Source organism: Strongylocentrotus purpuratus, unplaced genomic scaffold (assembly GCF_000002235.5).
Source record: "Strongylocentrotus purpuratus isolate Spur 01 unplaced genomic scaffold, Spur_5.0 spur5_scaffold_15, whole genome shotgun sequence".
Lineage (NCBI taxonomy): Eukaryota > Metazoa > Echinodermata > Echinoidea > Camarodonta > Strongylocentrotidae > Strongylocentrotus > Strongylocentrotus purpuratus.
Window position 1 is genome coordinate 207121 of NW_022145600.1, and position 18545 is coordinate 225665.

Consider the following 18545-nt stretch of genomic DNA (forward strand, 5'->3'; position numbering starts at 1 on the left):
TTACCCATCACACTATAATAAAGATGACCTGTACCAAAATAACATTATAATTCTGACATACAGCAATGGAGGTAACAGTGTAAAGATTGCAATCCATGGTATTAAAAAACTTGCAGGCTAAAAGAGCATAGACGTATATTTTGAGGAAAATATTCGGATTTTGTTTTCCCTCTGTTAATTTATAAAAAGCAATCACAATGAGAGGGTGAGAGAGGTGATATTGCTTTGTCATAATTCCTTAATTCATTAGAATGAATTATAAATGAGTCTCCGGCCTCCCTCAACACACCTTAGCTATAGAAGCAATCCCCTTACAAAGCACGTAATTTATTAAAAATGACTAAGTGCTGACATCCATTATTTCTAGCGTGCTGTCGCGCTTGGGTGCTCATCCCTACCCAGTTCATTCCTCCTTCTCGGTATACGATGCATAGTAATCAGCTAAAACCCAATCATGTACACAATACTCTCAGAGCAGTGTCTGGAATAATAAGACTATTAAACCCAGGGCTCTCTATTTCAAACTGTTTCTGTTGCACATGTAGTCTGACTTCTGCGCAAAACAATAATTTATTATGTACAAAGTTTATATTTGTAACATACTCTCCTCACAACATCATCTGTGCAAGATGCTCCAAATTTACTGAAATCTATCAAAAACTACTACAGGTATATGTGTAATTTAATCTTGCCATCTCTACAAATGTTTATAAAAAATAGATGAGCTAATTTCATGAAACCAAAAGACCTGCCTATGACAAGTAGTGGATACTCCAGGAATTGGGGCCTTTGATTAAAGTGATGAACTCCGGTAAGAACTTGGAGCCTGTAAGAGCTCTGGAATCCCTGTATTTTGTGTCTATGTCTGGTTTTCGATATCTCCAGAATTTCCTTAGGCCTTTCAAGGAACAAGGTGGCCCAAGTAATCATTTTGAGCCTGTGCAAGTACTAGGTGCCCCAAGTAATCACTTTGAGTCTATGCAAGTACTACAGTAGGTGCTCCGAGAGCAATCACTTTGAGCCTTTGCAAGTTCATGTACTAGGTGCCCCAAGTAATCACTTTGAGCGTGTGCAAGTACTACAGTAGGTGCCCCGAGAGCAATCACTTTGAGCCTTTGCAAGTTCATGTACTAGGTGCCCCAAGTAATCACTTTGAGTCTGTGCAAGTACTACAGTAGGTGCCCTGAGAGCAATCACTTTGAGCATTTGCAAGTTCATGTACTAGGTGCCCCAAGTAATCACTTTGAGTCTGTGCAAGTACTATAGTAGGTGCCTCGAGAGTAATCACTTTGAGCCTGTGCAAGTACTAGGTGCCCCAAGTAATCATTTTGAGCCTGTGCAAGTACTACAGTAGGCGCCCTGAGAGCAATCACTTTGAGCCTTTGCAAGTTCATGTACTAGGTGCCCCAAGTAATCACTTTGAGCCTGTGCAAGTACTATAGTAGGTGCCCCAAGAGCAATCACTTTGAGCCTGTGCAAGTACTACAGTAGGTGCCCCGAGAGCAATCACTTTGAGCCTGTGCAAGTACTACAGTAGGTGCCCCGAGAGCAATCACTTTGAGCCTGTGCAAGTACTATAGTAGGTGCCCCAAGAGCAATCACTTTGAGCCTGTGCAAGTACTACAGTAGGTGCCCCGAGAGTAATCACTTTGAGCCTGTGCAAGTACTACAGTAGGTGCCCCGAGAGCAATCACTTTGAGCCTTTGCAAGTTCATGTACTACATGTAGGTGCCCCAAGTAATCACTTCGAGTCTGTGCAAGTATTTGATACCCCTTAAAGCACTTGGGAAATGTGTGTACTGTAGCTAATTTGTTGCAGATTTAAAATAAGACTTTCGATCAGAACCAAAGATTTTTATTTGAGCAGAAACAGCAAAATTGCAGAGTAATGAACAAAGAAATAGGAATCCACGTAATAGTCCAACATGATGGCCCCGTAATTTGCACATGCTAGTGGAGCTCCTAAAAATACCATTACCAGAAACCCAAGAACACCTTGCTACATGTCTATTAGTACTCTATTAGTAGAGATGGAAACAAGACGTTGATCTATCTTTTGTGGAGATGTGTATCTGTAAACATCGGAGGAAGCCATTTATTCCATGATAACTTCATTGTCTACGTGAACTAGATCTCTGTCTGTATGGATGGATGAGAAAACGAACACGTGTTGCATTATTGATATAGCAATAAGAGCAAACAGGCAGATTTGCAAACACCGGCATGGTATTTGGATATGAGGACTTTACAGCAGACAATACGGGGAAAAAACACTAAAAAACACCTTTTAAAAGGTCACAGTGCATAGAAGCAGAAGCACATCAAATCTATAGAAATATTACATTTCAAATTAAGAATTAAAGCTGAACTACTCTCTGATGTTAATACTGTTTATATGCATGATGCTGTAGATAACATGTAGTTTTTACTTTAGTGGTACATGTATTAGATGTGTGGTTTCTTTGTTGGACCCTATGTAAAATTCATTAATGAAACACACTGTACTTCTCAAATAACAATGTAATTCATAATGAAACAGCAGGTCAAGTACTATCAATGCACTATTTGGTGGTGAGTATTATTTTAATTTGAGTTTCATGTGAAAAAACCTTCTATTTACAAGTAAAGCAACCCACATGGTTTCTTGAGGTTTGTAGATCCGATCCACATGTAAACTCATCAGGATATTTCATCCTGATTTTTTTCCAGTTTGAAACAGATAACCATTCATCTATTTCAGCATGAGCCCAAGTCAAGCTGCAACACTATTCACAGCATTATTTAATCAATGGTGTCTTAGAAATAGACTAATTTAGTTTACTGAGACCAATGAAAACAAAACAAAACATGAAATTCTAAAAATGTATTATCATATCGCAGCAACTGTTGCCGCAATACCAAGCATGACTAATAAATTAAAAAATCAAGGTAAACAAAATTAAAGATAGTTCAACGCACTTAACAAAAGTGTAATAAACCAAATTTGCCATATGGCATGTTATTCATTTACGACAGTACCAATATAAGCAAAATAGAAGCCCTACATATTGTTATCGACACCCAAATCTATCAAACATTGATACCAGTGTACATCAACATACTATTTCTGCAAACCAGTCACTATGTCAACCCAAGAACTGATTAACAACTATTTCAACTTAGAATGAAGTAAGATGGTTGAATGCAGTCATCTCACCGGTTGTGGCAATGCGGGTTGTACCATGTAAGGGAGGGCTGAAGGGAGAGTATAAGGCACCATAAATAGTCCGCCATCCATCGCTCCTGCTGGTAACGCATTGAGCATCCTATGGGATTGTGAAGGGGGTAGACCTGGTAGAGAAGAAGTCCCAGCTGGTAGATGGGATGATAAAAGACCACAATCTTTCCCCATCGGATGAATAGGAATCAGATCGGTATGGTAGTAGGAAGGATCTGTGGTTTGCCACATGGCCAGGCTACAACAAGTGGTAAGGACGGAGAGCAGAGAGGTACCACGAAGGAACACCAAGCACGGAGGGGTAACGATAGCAGTGGTACACACACCCAGGCAGGCACTCAGGCAGGAGCTGGTAGAAAGCACTGCTGGTGGAGGTGGAACTTCCGTACTAAATGTGGTCTCAGAAAGCACACGTGTGCATAAGTTTTGCTACCAGCCTCCCACCAGTATACATACGTTGTGTTGAGAGTGAGACACACTCCTCAGTCACACACAGGGTCTCTTCAACGGCTCATCGGCTATCAACCAGCTCATCCATCTGGGCAACCTTTCCAACACATTTGCATATCAGCCCTCATTTTGATAGCCATCAACCAAAACCAACCAATTGAGATAAAAGGCGTATCAGTGACGTATTGCACACTAGGGGAGGGGTAATATTTCATTGTTCATACCGTAATCCTTTACAAATAAAGGAGTAAACTTTTGTGAACCATTCCACCCAACACCAGGGCACGAGTGCTACACAGCTGTTGTTTCTACATGAATATTTGATAACAGTAACACTATGCCTGTATAAATATGGGAATATTCATACAAAAGGCTGGGGTTGGTAGACAACAAACACCATTCTACTCTACATGTTTTCACAGAATGAATATTCTTTCTTTCTCTTTCTTTCTCTTTCTTTTTTTCTCTTTCTCTTTCTTTCCTTCTCTTTCTTTCTTTCTTTTCTCTTTTCTCCCTCTCTCACTGTCTCTGTCTTTCTTTCTTTGCTAATTCTCTTTTTTACTTCCTTGGCTAACTTTCTCATTCTTTTCCTCTCTCTTTCCCACTTTATACATTTATTTCCCCGTTTCTCTACCTACATGTACATGTCATCTGTCCCAAGCCAGAAGGGTATTAACTCAGTCTTAAATCATATCAATTAAGGCTCTTCTGAGTCTATGCAGACAACTTTTTATTACTTTTATTATAATTTGATTTTCACCATATAGGAAAAAAGAAGATGTTATTACACTTGGAATGACTTCATAGGAATCAATGCATATTGTTTGTGGTGTTATTGGTAGTTCCACGTTGTACCTTTGAAGTACATGCACAAAGATAAGTGCAGGACATGTAAGAGGGAGGGAGGAGGGTCCAGAAAGATTGGATATGAAAGATACTGGTATACCACGACAATGTAGGACATTACTTATTGTCTCTCTACATAGCCCTATCTTTTCACCATAACATATGGTTTACAAGTCATGTTCATAATAATACGCTCCTTAATTCAATCTGAATAAAATCAAATCTTCCTATTCAACATCTTACAAGTGATGCCTTGTAGAGAGAGCCTCATGGTACAATGAACAAAGAGTCTGTTTATCACAACTACTAAGTCTCCACACGTGCTATATGTATGCTTGAACACTATCTATCAGTAGGGATTTGGAAACATATGTTTGAATTCACAGGCTACACAAAGAAAATTGGACTCCATGGTTCAATATCACATGAGTGATTGATAGGCAGGGGCATAGTTATTTCTCTAATTATAATTCTTTTTATCAAAGATGTATTTGCATTCATGCCACCTCACTCAAGATGTGATTCCTCCAGAAAGCAATCTGCTGTATTTATACCATGTCTGTAGCCAGAAGCCTGGACTGTAGACTAACTCATTATTCTACCATTCAACAATGATTACATGGTGATTTTCTTTTGTCATGGTAAGTTGGTTATGAAAAGATAAGAAGACACATTAGCAATATCTAAATTTCAAAATGATTTTCTCTACTTTTTTCCTTCTTGACATAAAGTAGAATTAGAATGGAATTATAGAATCATAATTGCATGTGGCACAATAACACTATGGTGTGCACCTATTTCACTATTCAGCAATATCTACGGTACACGTTTGAAAATCGCTAAGTGATATCTCCAGCAAAACATGGAAATGTTTGCAGGTCCCAATTAACTAATTTATGCTAATGAGCCTTCAGTATCATAACACCAATATCCATTTCACACAGACTTCAGACACTTGATTTCAGGACAATTTTTTGTTGTTTTTATCGGTCAAACGGAACTGACCCTTAAGTTGCAAGCAGAATAGATTGGAATTGAAAGCAGTATGAAAAGTATCCATCCGTCTAGCTTCTCATATTACCTTTATTTGCATTCTGCCTTACCAGCTGTTGTAGTAAGTAATTATAAATTCAACAATAATGGTACTTGCTACATCCATCCATCTAAGGACTCTACATGTGTAGATGTAAATATTATCCTTCATTTTGTAGAATTTTTCTGCCTGTAATTTGCTGCTGATTGTGAAACAAGGAAGCCATCAATGAAACTATTTATTTCCAGATAAAATATGCACCATTCTTTGAGAGGTAAATCCAATAGTGATAGCAGACTGCTCTGAAAGAGAGCAAGAATGGGAGGAACTTAGTGGAGAAAGTAGGAGTAAAATCAGATAAAGAATTAAAAAGTTAAAACTGTTGAATTGCTACATACATGTATGAATAATTATGGGGGTATTGAGAGTTTTTAAATTCAAGGTTCATTTTTAAGAACACCAAATCAGTTAATCATTGATTTCAAGCATACTTGTATCATAGCCACATTTGGGTAAAATCCCTTTCATATCCCTTCTCGACTAACGTACCAGTAAAAATTACAAACCGAAAGGGTGTTTCTATTTTACATATTATTCTAATAACAGGAAAAAAATTAATTTCCTTTGAATAGCAGCAATAAACTGACGTAGTATGTGTAAGTTACCTAGCATAACAACTAGTGGTTGTTAGCATGTACATGTATTGTACAGTAATACAGAATACGGTATGCTTTTTTAATGAATCATGATGTGCAATTGTTAACATAAATACTGAAAATAAAACTATACATTTTATGATAAATGATGTGAAGTATTTTAGAATAAATTATTTGTTTAGATAATGATTCAAAATAAAAATCTTTGGAACAAATCCTTGTTACAACAATACCTTGTTTTACTTGGTCATATATCATATTCTCTTTGAATTTAATACAAATCTTAATCTGAAATAATCTAAATAATCAGACAAGGCAGAAGCATTTCTGAATTTACATTTTTACATCTGTGTGTCACTGGGTATCTCAACACAGATCCAGAAAAGTTTATTAAACTAAGCAGCTGCTCTTTTAATCTGCTGCTCTTCTTGTCTTGTCATGTCTTTAAAAAAAGTATATGTATATTCTTGGCAAGCCACAAAGCCACAGCAAATTAAAATCAAATTGATTTCTAGTGCTCAACATGTGGTGATAAATTAATAGCCTCCAGTTTGCTGCTCTTTGCCCGTTTCTCAGCAATAATGAACTTTCTACCAATGCAAAATGTATAACATATCATTTACACCTATATCTGGAGAAAAAAAAGGGCTATCAAAAAATTAAAACATCAATCATATTTATGTGCAGACCATCATTTGGAAGAACTGCATGCACTTCCATGTAAATGCACAAGTATACTGACTGAATAACAATATTAATCAGATAGATGTACTAGACCTACGAGAGAACACACATATATCACTTTCCTCATCTCACCACCAGAGGGTGCTAGTCAAATCAAAATACATGATTAATTGATTATAAAGTGTTTATAATTCATACTTATCAAATAAAACTTGATATCTTTAACATCAAGAAAAGAGATACTTGGAGAATTGTATTCAACAGATATTATTTTTAATTAAAACAAATTAAAAAATATACCATATCAATTGAACTGAATACATGTATGCATCAAACAGTCATGTATGTCAGCAATTTTCTTGAAAAATTAGAAATGAACACTGATATAAATATGTTCTTTTATTTTTTTTATGATGCATTTTATATTGATTTATTGGATTATGTTTTATGTTGTATTCTTGAAATCAACACTCTTTACCCAGGTATTTTATTTCTATTTTCATCCTTTTGTTTTTGGTGGCAGTATGATTAATGATGGCAATAATAATAGTCATGGTGGTGATGATGGTGGTGATGATGCTTGGCTCAGGCAATAATTGTTGGTAGTTTTGGTACTCACCGAGACTTACTTCATGTTCAAAGGACTTTGTAGTAGCATGACAGCATTTATTGGCATTTGATTTTGATTATTAATTAAAAATTGATATCCATTGTGCATAATTAATGTTTTTATTATAATTGACTTATAATTAAGACTAGCTGACCTTGCTTTTACTCTGAAATTGTTGCACATAAAAGATATTTTAGTAGTACTGATTGAGATTCAAGACTAGTCGATGCATCCTTTTTAGAAAGACCTTACAACAAAAACTTAGTACAGAGCCCTGCAAAGCAGATTGTCTTATTTTCTTCTTTCTTCTTCTATTTAAAGTATATTCTTCTTGGCTTGAAGATTATCACACAGAAGAGTAGTTTGTGCACAGTTATTCTAGACCACAAACACATTTTGGATGTAAATGTTTTACAGCTACATGCGTAGAGTGTTTCTGCTTTTCATTCCATATCCACTTGTCTCTTGACTGGGCTTATCCTTTAAATTTTCTTTATTTCATCTTTATACAATAGTAATAGGAGCAATCAGAAAAACATCAGAATTCATTGAAATGTTACAATGTCTTTACTTCTTTGTTCTTTCGTAGTGATCCAATGAACATCATACATTTATCTGCTTCACAAAGCAGAGGCCTCATTGCTTTAATATTAAATAGGCTTAATATGGTGAAGGCCATACCATCTGTTCTACTTGGTTATCATACATACATTGCTCTGTTTATTTTAGTTCTCTACATGTTTGCCAGCTTACAGGCAGTACACAGCAAGTTTGATTAAATTCAATATTTATTGGTCATACATGTACATGTTCACAAATGAATGTATATTTGGCATTACAATTAATTCTGTGGCTGGTACAGCATACTTTTGTAATTATACAAGAATGCAAAACATTAATAACTTTTTATAGCTCATCACAGGTATACAATAGCACTGTGTATGTAGGATATCAAAACCAATGGAACATAACAATAACTGTGCATAACAAAGGAAATACAAGCACTACAGATGAGGCCGCACAATGCATAGTCCAGCCAGATGCATAAATAGGGCAATAAAAACCAGAGAGTACGCTTTAGGAGATAATTTATAAAAATAATTAGAGAAGAAACAGATATGAGAGAAAGAGATTGAAGTATGTAGTTACTATTGTAGTAGCAGAGTAAAGGGGAACTATAATTTACATGTTCCTGTATTTGTAAGAATGATGTTAGCTGAAGTAAAAGAAATAGATAGGGGTGTGGAGAGATAGAGAGGAGAGACAGGCAAGAGTGAGAGATGCTGTAGAATAAAACAGAGAAATTTGAATTTTGATTTTAAAAAAGGGTAAGAGGTGAGTGGAAAGATATGCAAGTGTAAGAGTTACATGAATGAGGAAGTACGCCCTTGTCTTGAAATGTATCTTGCACAGGAACTGCCTGTTGCTTAGAAATCAAAAGATCTAGCATGCACATGTATTTCTTTCACCAGTCATCTGCACATGTGATCCAGGTATAGTTTTGTATTTTATTCCTCTCTTAATCTTTGATTTTATAAGGACTACCAAACTATTTGTTTTAGTTCCCCTAAATGTCTTATAATATCTACTTGTAGAAGCAGGCTTGGCATGATGAATGAAATATACACATCAGACAACATTGCTAACCCCAGCATTCAGACATACACGTACATGTATCATAGGGACAAAGATCACCATGGGGTAATTCTATACAATGTTGAGCAGGAAATTTCAGGTCTACAATCTATACTAAACTAGGAAGTAATTCTAGAAGTGATCCTTACTTTCATAAACTTACTTCTTTATTATTTATCCCATTTTTCTGAAAGCTTCACAAATTGTTGGCTGCTCGCAACGAAGGCTATAACTGCCATTGACAATGCACTTATGGTCTTCGCATATCTGAGAGGGTAAAACTCTTTATCGTGAGGTAAGAGATGCAGGTATTCATTCCACTCAACAAGGAAGCAAACGAGTTGAATGGATAGCTGCATCTTTCAATGAATGAACGAGTTTACCATCTTATCAATATGTCTGTATAACACCCATCATGATCACAGAAAATGAGATTTTAGAATAATTCAAGGCGAAAAATATTCTATAAATATCCATGTCATACTACTAAGACACATTGCACATACTCTTTTTTGTTATTTTATTTTTACTTACATATATCTCTATTTTATTTTTTAAATTTAAAATGAGAAAAGGATTTAATATCTTTAATTATTGCCTCCCCCCTAACAAAATTTGAAGAGGTATCGCTAGCAACATTACCATACATGTATAAGAGGGCCGAGGCATAGACTGATATAGTAAGAAGTTAATAGACTCATCTCTTTGAGGGGACATTGAGATATATCAAGTCACAGTTGTTGAGTTCTTGGCAGGCATGACACAGTATGGCAAAGCCATCAAATCTTACCAAGGTTACCCCCCCCCCCCCCCCCCCCCCCGCACAGCTTTCCTCCTTCATCTTCAAATAGAGACAAACGTCAACGTGTGTGATTCACACTGTGAATCTGTCACCTTCACAGACCTCCCCCACAGAGCTTCATCACATAGGCTATACATAGGATATACATAGACTCTACATTGTCTCACCATGTGCAGTATGTATGAGGAGAGAGCACACCCTAAGAACATACTTGAAGAAAAAAAGTTTCCATGTCATTCTTTTCACTTGAAAAAAAAAAAAATACATCATACTTTGAAAACATATTAATACTTTTTTGGTAGCAAAACAAATATCCATGCATTTTAACGTACATTGGAAAAAAAAAATGTTTACATGAAATGACATGACCTGAAATTACTAATATTAGTGAGGGATATTTGCATGCATCCACAATGATAGCCTGCATTTCCTGTCTTTACATACATGTACATTCGTACCACATTTTATACAAGGCCACACAAGGGAAACAGAAAAAGTGGCGTTTATAGAGAGGTGGCCATTACGACATGTTTGATGGTACTCTCATGGAGATGGTAAGAGCATAAACCAGAAATTAATCAAAAAATAACATTCATTGAGAGAGTACTTGTACCTAACTGAAGGTATTAATGTTTTCAGATTTTTCAGATTTTTGGCTGCTACAAACTTTGTTACTTGTCAATGTTATATTTATTTGCATTTAAAGATATAAAGTAGAAGTCTGGTCATGGGATTACATTTTAAAAGAAAATATCTACAAATAAGGTATTTTATGTACATGTAGGTACTTGCATTAATATATACTGTAACTTTGAAGTCATCAATAAAGTACACATTTACTGTAACTTTCTGAACACCACATACAGAGAAACTGTGAAGGGTGCTACACACATAACAGGGTATATTGGCCCTAACACACATGTGGGCTGAAACTTTGGTCCAAAACTTTCACAACATTTTTAGTCAGATTTTGAATGAGATGGTAACAATCTGTTTCAAGGGAAACTTCTACTATAACATTCTTGGATAGGGATATCAAAACTTAAAAGGATGAACAAATTCACAAGTTTATTAGACTCAAATGAAAAATCAACTTTCACTTTAAATGTTAAAGAGGCACATTCCCGCCATTGTAGTTATCGCTGCTCTAGTCATCGCCATCTTGGTTCCGAAGATCGATTTCTAATTTGCATACAGCTGTCAATCAAAGTACGCGCGGCCTGGCCTGCCTTCGTCAAGCCAGCTGATCGCTGCCGATTTTGACATCACGAAAGTGGGCGGAAACTAGGGATGCGACGTCTAGTCGAATGCTCGAGTACCCGCACGGTTGACAACTACTCGGGTACGATTTTTAGTACCCAAATATTCGGCCGCAAAAAAAAAAAAAAAAAAAAATCTGTCCAGGCCGACGCTTACCCGTGCCTGGGTGAGCGGCGGCCGCTGGCATGGTGCCGTCGGTAAAAATGCTTCTCAACTCAAGCACTGTCAAACTCACCACTCAGAAACTGGGACCAAATGTCTGGATTTCTGTTTGGACTTGGAGGAAAATGGATTATTCTGCCATCTTTGGTTTTTTAAAACAGCATTGTTTACTGTTATTATTATTAAATCGGTGCCTTCAACTGCAACTCAAAGTAAAATTGCATGCGTTTTCGGCGACGTGAGATACTGCCCCAGTGGTATGGTGGTGGCAACAACAAAAACAAAAAAAACCAAAAAAACAAAATTCAAAAAAATTCAAAAAATTCAACAACAAAAAAATAAATAAATAAAAAAACATGGCGTCCGAATACTCGAGTATTCGCTTGTAAGCCTGGGAGTGTACTCGGGTACCTCATTACACTGTTGTGCACAGCCTTAGCGGAAACAGCAACTGAATCTTAAAACCGAACTGCGATTGGTATTACTTCGGCACATGTATGCGATAATCGGCATTGTGCGGGCATTCGTAACATGCCGTTTGCGTAAGAGCGGTATTCTGTTGGTGTCAATAGGCAGCTAGCACCGTCCGCCAGCGGGTACGTATTTTGAACGCCCTCTGGAATACGGGGAACATGCCACTTTAACATGTAGACATCTAACATTAGGTAAATTGGTAAGAAATGATATAGCTATGTGGTTCTAAACTTATAATATATATAACAAGGACCATAAAAAAATGATTGTCCTTTTTGGTACATAACACTTACATTTATTTGGGGAGTCTGAAACTAAGCACACAGCAATAAAAATTCAAGCTACTTTACACATCACGTGCTGCAAGCGAGTAAAGAAGTTGGCTTGGGTAATATTGGGTAATCATCAGGCCTAGTAATCATAACCTATACTTACACCTGTAATCCTAAATTTAAAACATGCCTAATCTTGAATATCACTGTTTTAACATTGAAACACAAAGGTACATGTACAGATAAGCAGGCACTTGTAAATATATATAAGCTGTGTCACTCAGTAATGTTATGCAAATATTGATTAATGTCCGATTTCCCATTTCACAAAACTTGTCATTAGTGACAAATGACAGTTTTTGTTATTAAGCTAATGAAATCCTTGATTATGGTGGTTATCAGCATATTTGTCACTGATTTTTGTCATTTGTCACTGAAAAAAGGGTTTGTGAAACGGTCCCAGGTAAGGACCACATAAACTACAGCCATGTACAAATCATTAAATGCCAGAAGCCAGCAGGCAGGATAATCTTTACATGGTTAATCATCATCATTTATCAAAATCAGCATTTTCCCCTTACGAGGGGTTACTAACTTTAGTACTACGACACCTCCTCCCTCCACTTCTTCTTGACTCGAGCATCCTCTTCATTTAGACCAACCTTAAAGCTTCCTTTCTTCACCATCTTATGCCATCCACTTCCAGACCTCACAATCTTTCTACACATTCATCATCTTCCCCTCTTAACACATGACCCATCCATCTCTATCCACTTCTCTTCATCACTTCCACCATAGTTTCTTCCAGACCCAACCTTGAGTCATGAGCTCACTTGCATTCTTTCATTTTTTCACACCTACCATACCTTACTGTTTGGGCCATGTCGACCCTGTAACAGTCACACACAATGGAGATGCATTAAACGTCACAAAACATCCATACATGTAGGATGAACACATCACATCCCTTTACAAGAATGGCAGAAGCTGATGGGCTTGACATGCATGTATGAGGAATCATGATAAGTGGTCTGAATGAGAGGATGCCAGTTGCAAATACAAAGTATAAAATGTTTCTGATACTACACCTTTACTGATACAGAGCCCAGATTATGAAGGCTCCACAGTATGTGTACACCAGTGGCCACCAGGAATGTTTTTACAGGAACATAGATAAAAGGAAAGGTCTTTAAGAGGTTCATCTGTACTCACCTTGTCAAAGACTGTTCTTCCATTCATTGCTACCATAGCTGCCTCTGCTGTCACACTGTCATAGAATTCTACAAAACAGTATGGGTCGCTGTTGCCATGCTGTAACACAAGAAATGAAAAAATAGCATATTTATCTGCTGATTGTTTTGAAGTTTATATTGAGATTTGCTTTTGGCTAAACTACATGGAAGCCCATGGTGTATGCTCAAACTGTACAAAAATTAAACACAGGGTGATGATGCATTAAGTTATGAAGGACCCTCTTCAGTCATCACAGAAAGTTGAAACCCATACTAGGTACCAAGTTTGCCATTTCTAATTTCAATCATCAATATCTTAAAATCTGAAAATAGAAAGAGTCTGTGGCTTATCAAACTTATCTAATATTTCAATGTTTGTATTCTACACATCATACAATAGTAAAAAATTGTAGTAAATATCATCTTAGAATACAAGCAAAGTTCCAGAATGCCATTTAGCATTTATTCATTGAATTAGGTCTGTACATAATTTCACCCCAAAAAAAGACAAGGAGGAAAATATCTTTCTTAGCACAATTATAAAATATTTACACCTGCCCATTTACTACAAGTAAATAATAAGATCAGTTGTCAATGCATCACATTTTCTTTTGAACAAATGACTCAGTGGTGTATCTAACCCTGTAACCAATAATCAGATCAGGTGATATTGGACAATAAATAATAAAAAATAAATAAATAATGTCAACAATTTCCAAGTTTTGGGCTATCAAATACTTTTTAAAAAATGCATCAGGGAAAAAAGTAATATTTATTTTTCGGGGGCTACTTTTCAAGCTTGCCTGCATAAAAATAACACTCTAAAAGTTGTTTTGCATTGAACTCTACGCAAATTTACGGGGGCTCTTTTCTGATTTTCGGGGGCTCTTTTGGGCATTTCGGTGGCAAATTCGCCCTGAGCCCCCGTGTATATTTTTCACTGAAATGCATGGCTACTGGCTAGGATTATTTTGTTATTTGGAGTTGTTGTAGACCACATTTTTTTTTATATTACATGTACATGTACATGTAAGTGTCTTTTGATGAATTTGAAATTAATAACATATAGTCTAAGAGAAGAGGTAAAACATGCGAGCCTCCATTTTGGATTATAATGTAGGCACACATTTTTTTCCCATTGTCATTATAATCTCAGATCGCTTGCATTTTTTGCCTCTTCTTTTTGACTTTGCATGTTTTTAAAATTTTCGGCATTTTTTTTCTTCTGATCATTTTTTCATATTTGACGGCATGAAAATAGTTTTAAACATTAACTACAACAACTTTGAATGAGAGAATTTTCCAAGGTATGAGTAAATTTAGGTATCATTACGGGGTTAGACGTATCTAGGTATTATTGTCCCCTCCCAAAACATATTTATTAAACTCAAAGGCAAGATGGCAAAGCGAATGAACAGCAGTTTTTTTTTTTTGGGGGGGGGGGGGTTCAGATTTCTAAACCTCAAAGACACAATGTCCAAAAATCAATCATCCTTTTCCCTTTCCTCCTCCTCTTTTTTTTGCTTGCTTATTTTTGCGCCCCCTTCAAGTGCCGCCCAGGGCAAATGCCCTCTCCCCCCCCCCCTCCCTTGAGAGAGAGAGCTTTGCTTACATGTTCCAGATCAACACTGACAACAGAAAAAACTCATCTCAACTGATCAATGATCATCAAGTCAAACTCGGTCCAAAGGCAATGCAAAACTTAACACAAATTTATTTGTGATTGATTCAGCTTTCGTATTTATTTTTGAGGAAGTTTGGCTTTGCCCAGTAGGGGCGCTGGTCCGAGAATAAGGATCGTCTTTGTAAACTCGGACCAATGCGTCGTCTGCAAAAAAAGCAGATATTCCATATTTTTGATCGGCACATTGGCAATGCAAAAAGTTATTCCAAGATGATTTTCTTAATGCATTTTACGTTGACTTTGTACAGAGACCTTCACATTATGAGCAATAAATCCTTGGGAAGGCGGACAACCCATAAAAGTAGACGGTCAACTAGGGATATTTTCCCCTGGGGAATCCAAATTTGGCATTGCCAGCGGGCGGTTCGGTAACCCGAAACCCGCAGAGCGCCGATGAAAAAAAGGGTCCGTGAAAATGCAGACGATCCTTGTTAACGAGGACGCATTTTGTCCGCGTTTATGAGGAAGATCCTCAGAGTAAGCAGCAGGGGCGCTGGTCCGAGAATAAAGATCATCTGCATAAACGAGGATCGTCTTTGTAAACGCTGACCGATGCGTCCTCAGAAATAAAGAGCGTCCGCATTTCAGCAGACGTTTAATATTTTTTATTGGCGCGTTGGCGATGTGAAAAACGGATTCTGCGATGATGTTCTTGATGCAATTTACAAAGTCAAAATTATAATTACTACCCCTTTACATTGCGAAAAAACGTGACCCAACCCACTGTTTGAATCGCTTTCATCAACGGGAACGGGTGAAGCTTTTCTTCACACACCTAATCGGAGATGAAGGTAGCCCATCCAATGTGTAAAAATTGCCAATTTGATAAGTGTAAGGATCGCATTGTACACATACAACCGCTATACTACACACACGCAATGTATTCTTTGTGCATTGTATCCGTCAGGCATGATCAGTGCAACGATGGCTGGCTACCAATTAAAATAGGCATGGTGGTCGGATATAATGAGAGTAGATGATGGAGGGGGGGGGGGGGGTAAAGCGCAGTACTTATGGGCAAATCAAAGAATTATACTAAGACCTCACCTCATGTATGTTAGAAATTAAAAAGTTATTATCTTCTTTTGAATTGCAATATATCCCCGCACCATAATTCGTTCGTTCGTGCAAAGAATATCAGGGAGTACATCATCTAGATAGGAAGATCCTTATTGAGCCAACAGATCGTCTCATCATCGAGCTCACGAAGTCCGGAAGCGCCATAATTATAAGTCATGCATAAATGTTATTTGTCATATGTTATATATTTGAAAGGTGGTACACGATTCAAGCTCTATTTGCTTATGTTTCATCACCTTTAGGTGTTCTTTCTTAAAACTGTATATAAGTTGCAACGTGTCTATGATAAATCATTGTTATATTCTTTTTCATGTGAAGTCAATTCAAATGGATTTTAAAATTGAAATGATTTGTTATATTATTTTATATTCATTTTTCATGTGATGTTAACTTCAATAAATTGTGAAATTGTGAACATGCATGCATGCATGCCTAAATAAATAAATAAATATGCCTTCTCTGGGAAAAGGGGCATTGACTCTTTAAATACCAAATCACAGAAACTATTCACCATTATGTCACCGTCATGTACATATTTTCTATGGATATATTTTTTTAAATCTCAACTCTTTACCACATCAGCGTCATGTACATTGTCGATGGATAAAGTGGAATATTTATTCTTCACCATCCTACTCTAACTTTTCACCACCCTAGCGTCATGTACAGTGTCTATGGATAAACTGGAATATTAATTCTTCACCACCCTACGCTAACTTTTCACCACTCTAGCGTCATGTACAGTGTCTATGGATAAACTGGAATATTAATTCTTCACCACCCTACGCTAACTTTTCACCACTCTAGCGTCATGTACATTGTCTATGGATAAATGGTAATATTAACTCTTCACCACCCTACGCTAACTTTTCACCACCCTAGCGCCATGTACATTGTCTATGGATAAATGGTAATATTAACTCTTCACCACCCTACGCTAACTTTTCACCACCCTAGCGTCATGTACATTGTCTATGGATAAATGGTAATATTAACTCTTCACCACCCTACGCTAACTTTTCACCACCCTAGCGCCATGTACATTGTCTATGGATAAATGGTAATATTAACTCTTCACCACCCTACGCTAACTTTTCACCACCCTAGCGTCATGTACATTGTCTATGGATAAATGGTAATATTAACTCTTCACCACCCTACGCTAACTTTTCACCACCCTAGCGCCATGTACATTGTCTATGGATAAATGGTAATATTAACTCTTCACCACCCTACGCTAACTTTTCACCACCCTACCGTCATGTGCATTATCTATGGATAAGCTGGAATATTAACTCTTCACCACCCTACGCTAACTTTTCACCACCCTAGCGCCATGTACATTGTCTATGGATAAATGGTAATATTAACTCTTCACCACCCTACGCTAACTTTTCACCACCCTAGCGTCATGTACATTGTCTATGGATAAATGGTAATATTAACTCTTCACCACCCTACGCTAACTTTTCACCACCCTAGCGCCATGTACATTGTCTATGGATAAATGGTAATATTAACTCTTCACCACCCTACGCTAACTTTTCACCACCCTAGCGCCATGTACATTGTCTATGGATAAATGGTAATATTAACTCTTCACCACCCTACGCTAACTTTTCACCACCCTACCGTCATGTGCATTATCTATGGATAAGCTGGAATATTAACTCTTCACCACCCTACGCTAACTTTTCACCACCCTAGCGCCATGTACATTGTCTATGGATAAATGGTAATATTAACTCTTCACCACCCTACGCTAACTTTTCACCACCCTAGCGTCATGTACATTGTCTATGGATAAATGGTAATATTAACTCTTCACCACCCTACGCTAACTTTTCACCACCCTAGCGCCATGTACATTGTCTATGGATAAATGGTAATATTAACTCTTCACCACCCTACGCTAACTTTTCACCACCCTATATAGCGCCATGTACATAGTCTATATACTGGAACATTAACTCTTTACCGTGTTAGTTTGTGTTAGTTATGCCTATGCCTTCACGGTGACCATAATGGTAGGAATACTCCCCAGCAGAGGCCGCCCTCCTGGGGGGGGGGGGGGGGGGGAGTAGGGGCACAGTGCCCCCTACTTTTTCAAGCACCCGAAAAGTGCCCCTTTTTACATAGGAATAGTGCTCCATTTACTCTGATAAGTGCCCCTTTTATTTTGACACGTGCCCCTTTTCCTTCGACAAGTTCCCATTTTCCATTGCAATAAGTGTCCATTTTCCATTCTCGTAAGTGCCCTCTTTAATCTCTAGTACTAGGGTAGGTGTTGGGAATTGGAGACCCTTAAGCACATTTCCATAATTTACATGAACATGAAAAATGTTACACATACAGAAAGTTTTGTTTTCTCTTTAGTAACTTCTTCTCTTTATTGGGAAACAAAATTGTGGTCATGATGTAACTGATTAATAAGATAAAAATAACTTA

At 37.2% G+C, this 18545-nt stretch overlaps 1 protein-coding gene across 3 annotated transcripts in view; it reads right to left on the reverse strand.

Annotated features, from left to right (window-relative positions):
• Nucleotides 1–18545, reverse strand: part of LOC577629 (nucleolysin TIAR) — a 48141-nt gene that overhangs the window by 18316 nt on the left and 11280 nt on the right. For 2 of the 3 annotated variants that reach the window (XM_011664448.2, XM_777843.5), the window contains exon 4: nt 13314–13412. In XM_011664448.2, the coding sequence (XP_011662750.1) occupies nt 13314–13412 (99 nt within the window). Of the gene's footprint in view, nt 1–3196; nt 3734–13313; nt 13413–18545 lie in introns of those variants that run through there. The other variant, XM_011664454.2, reaches the window with a different exon arrangement.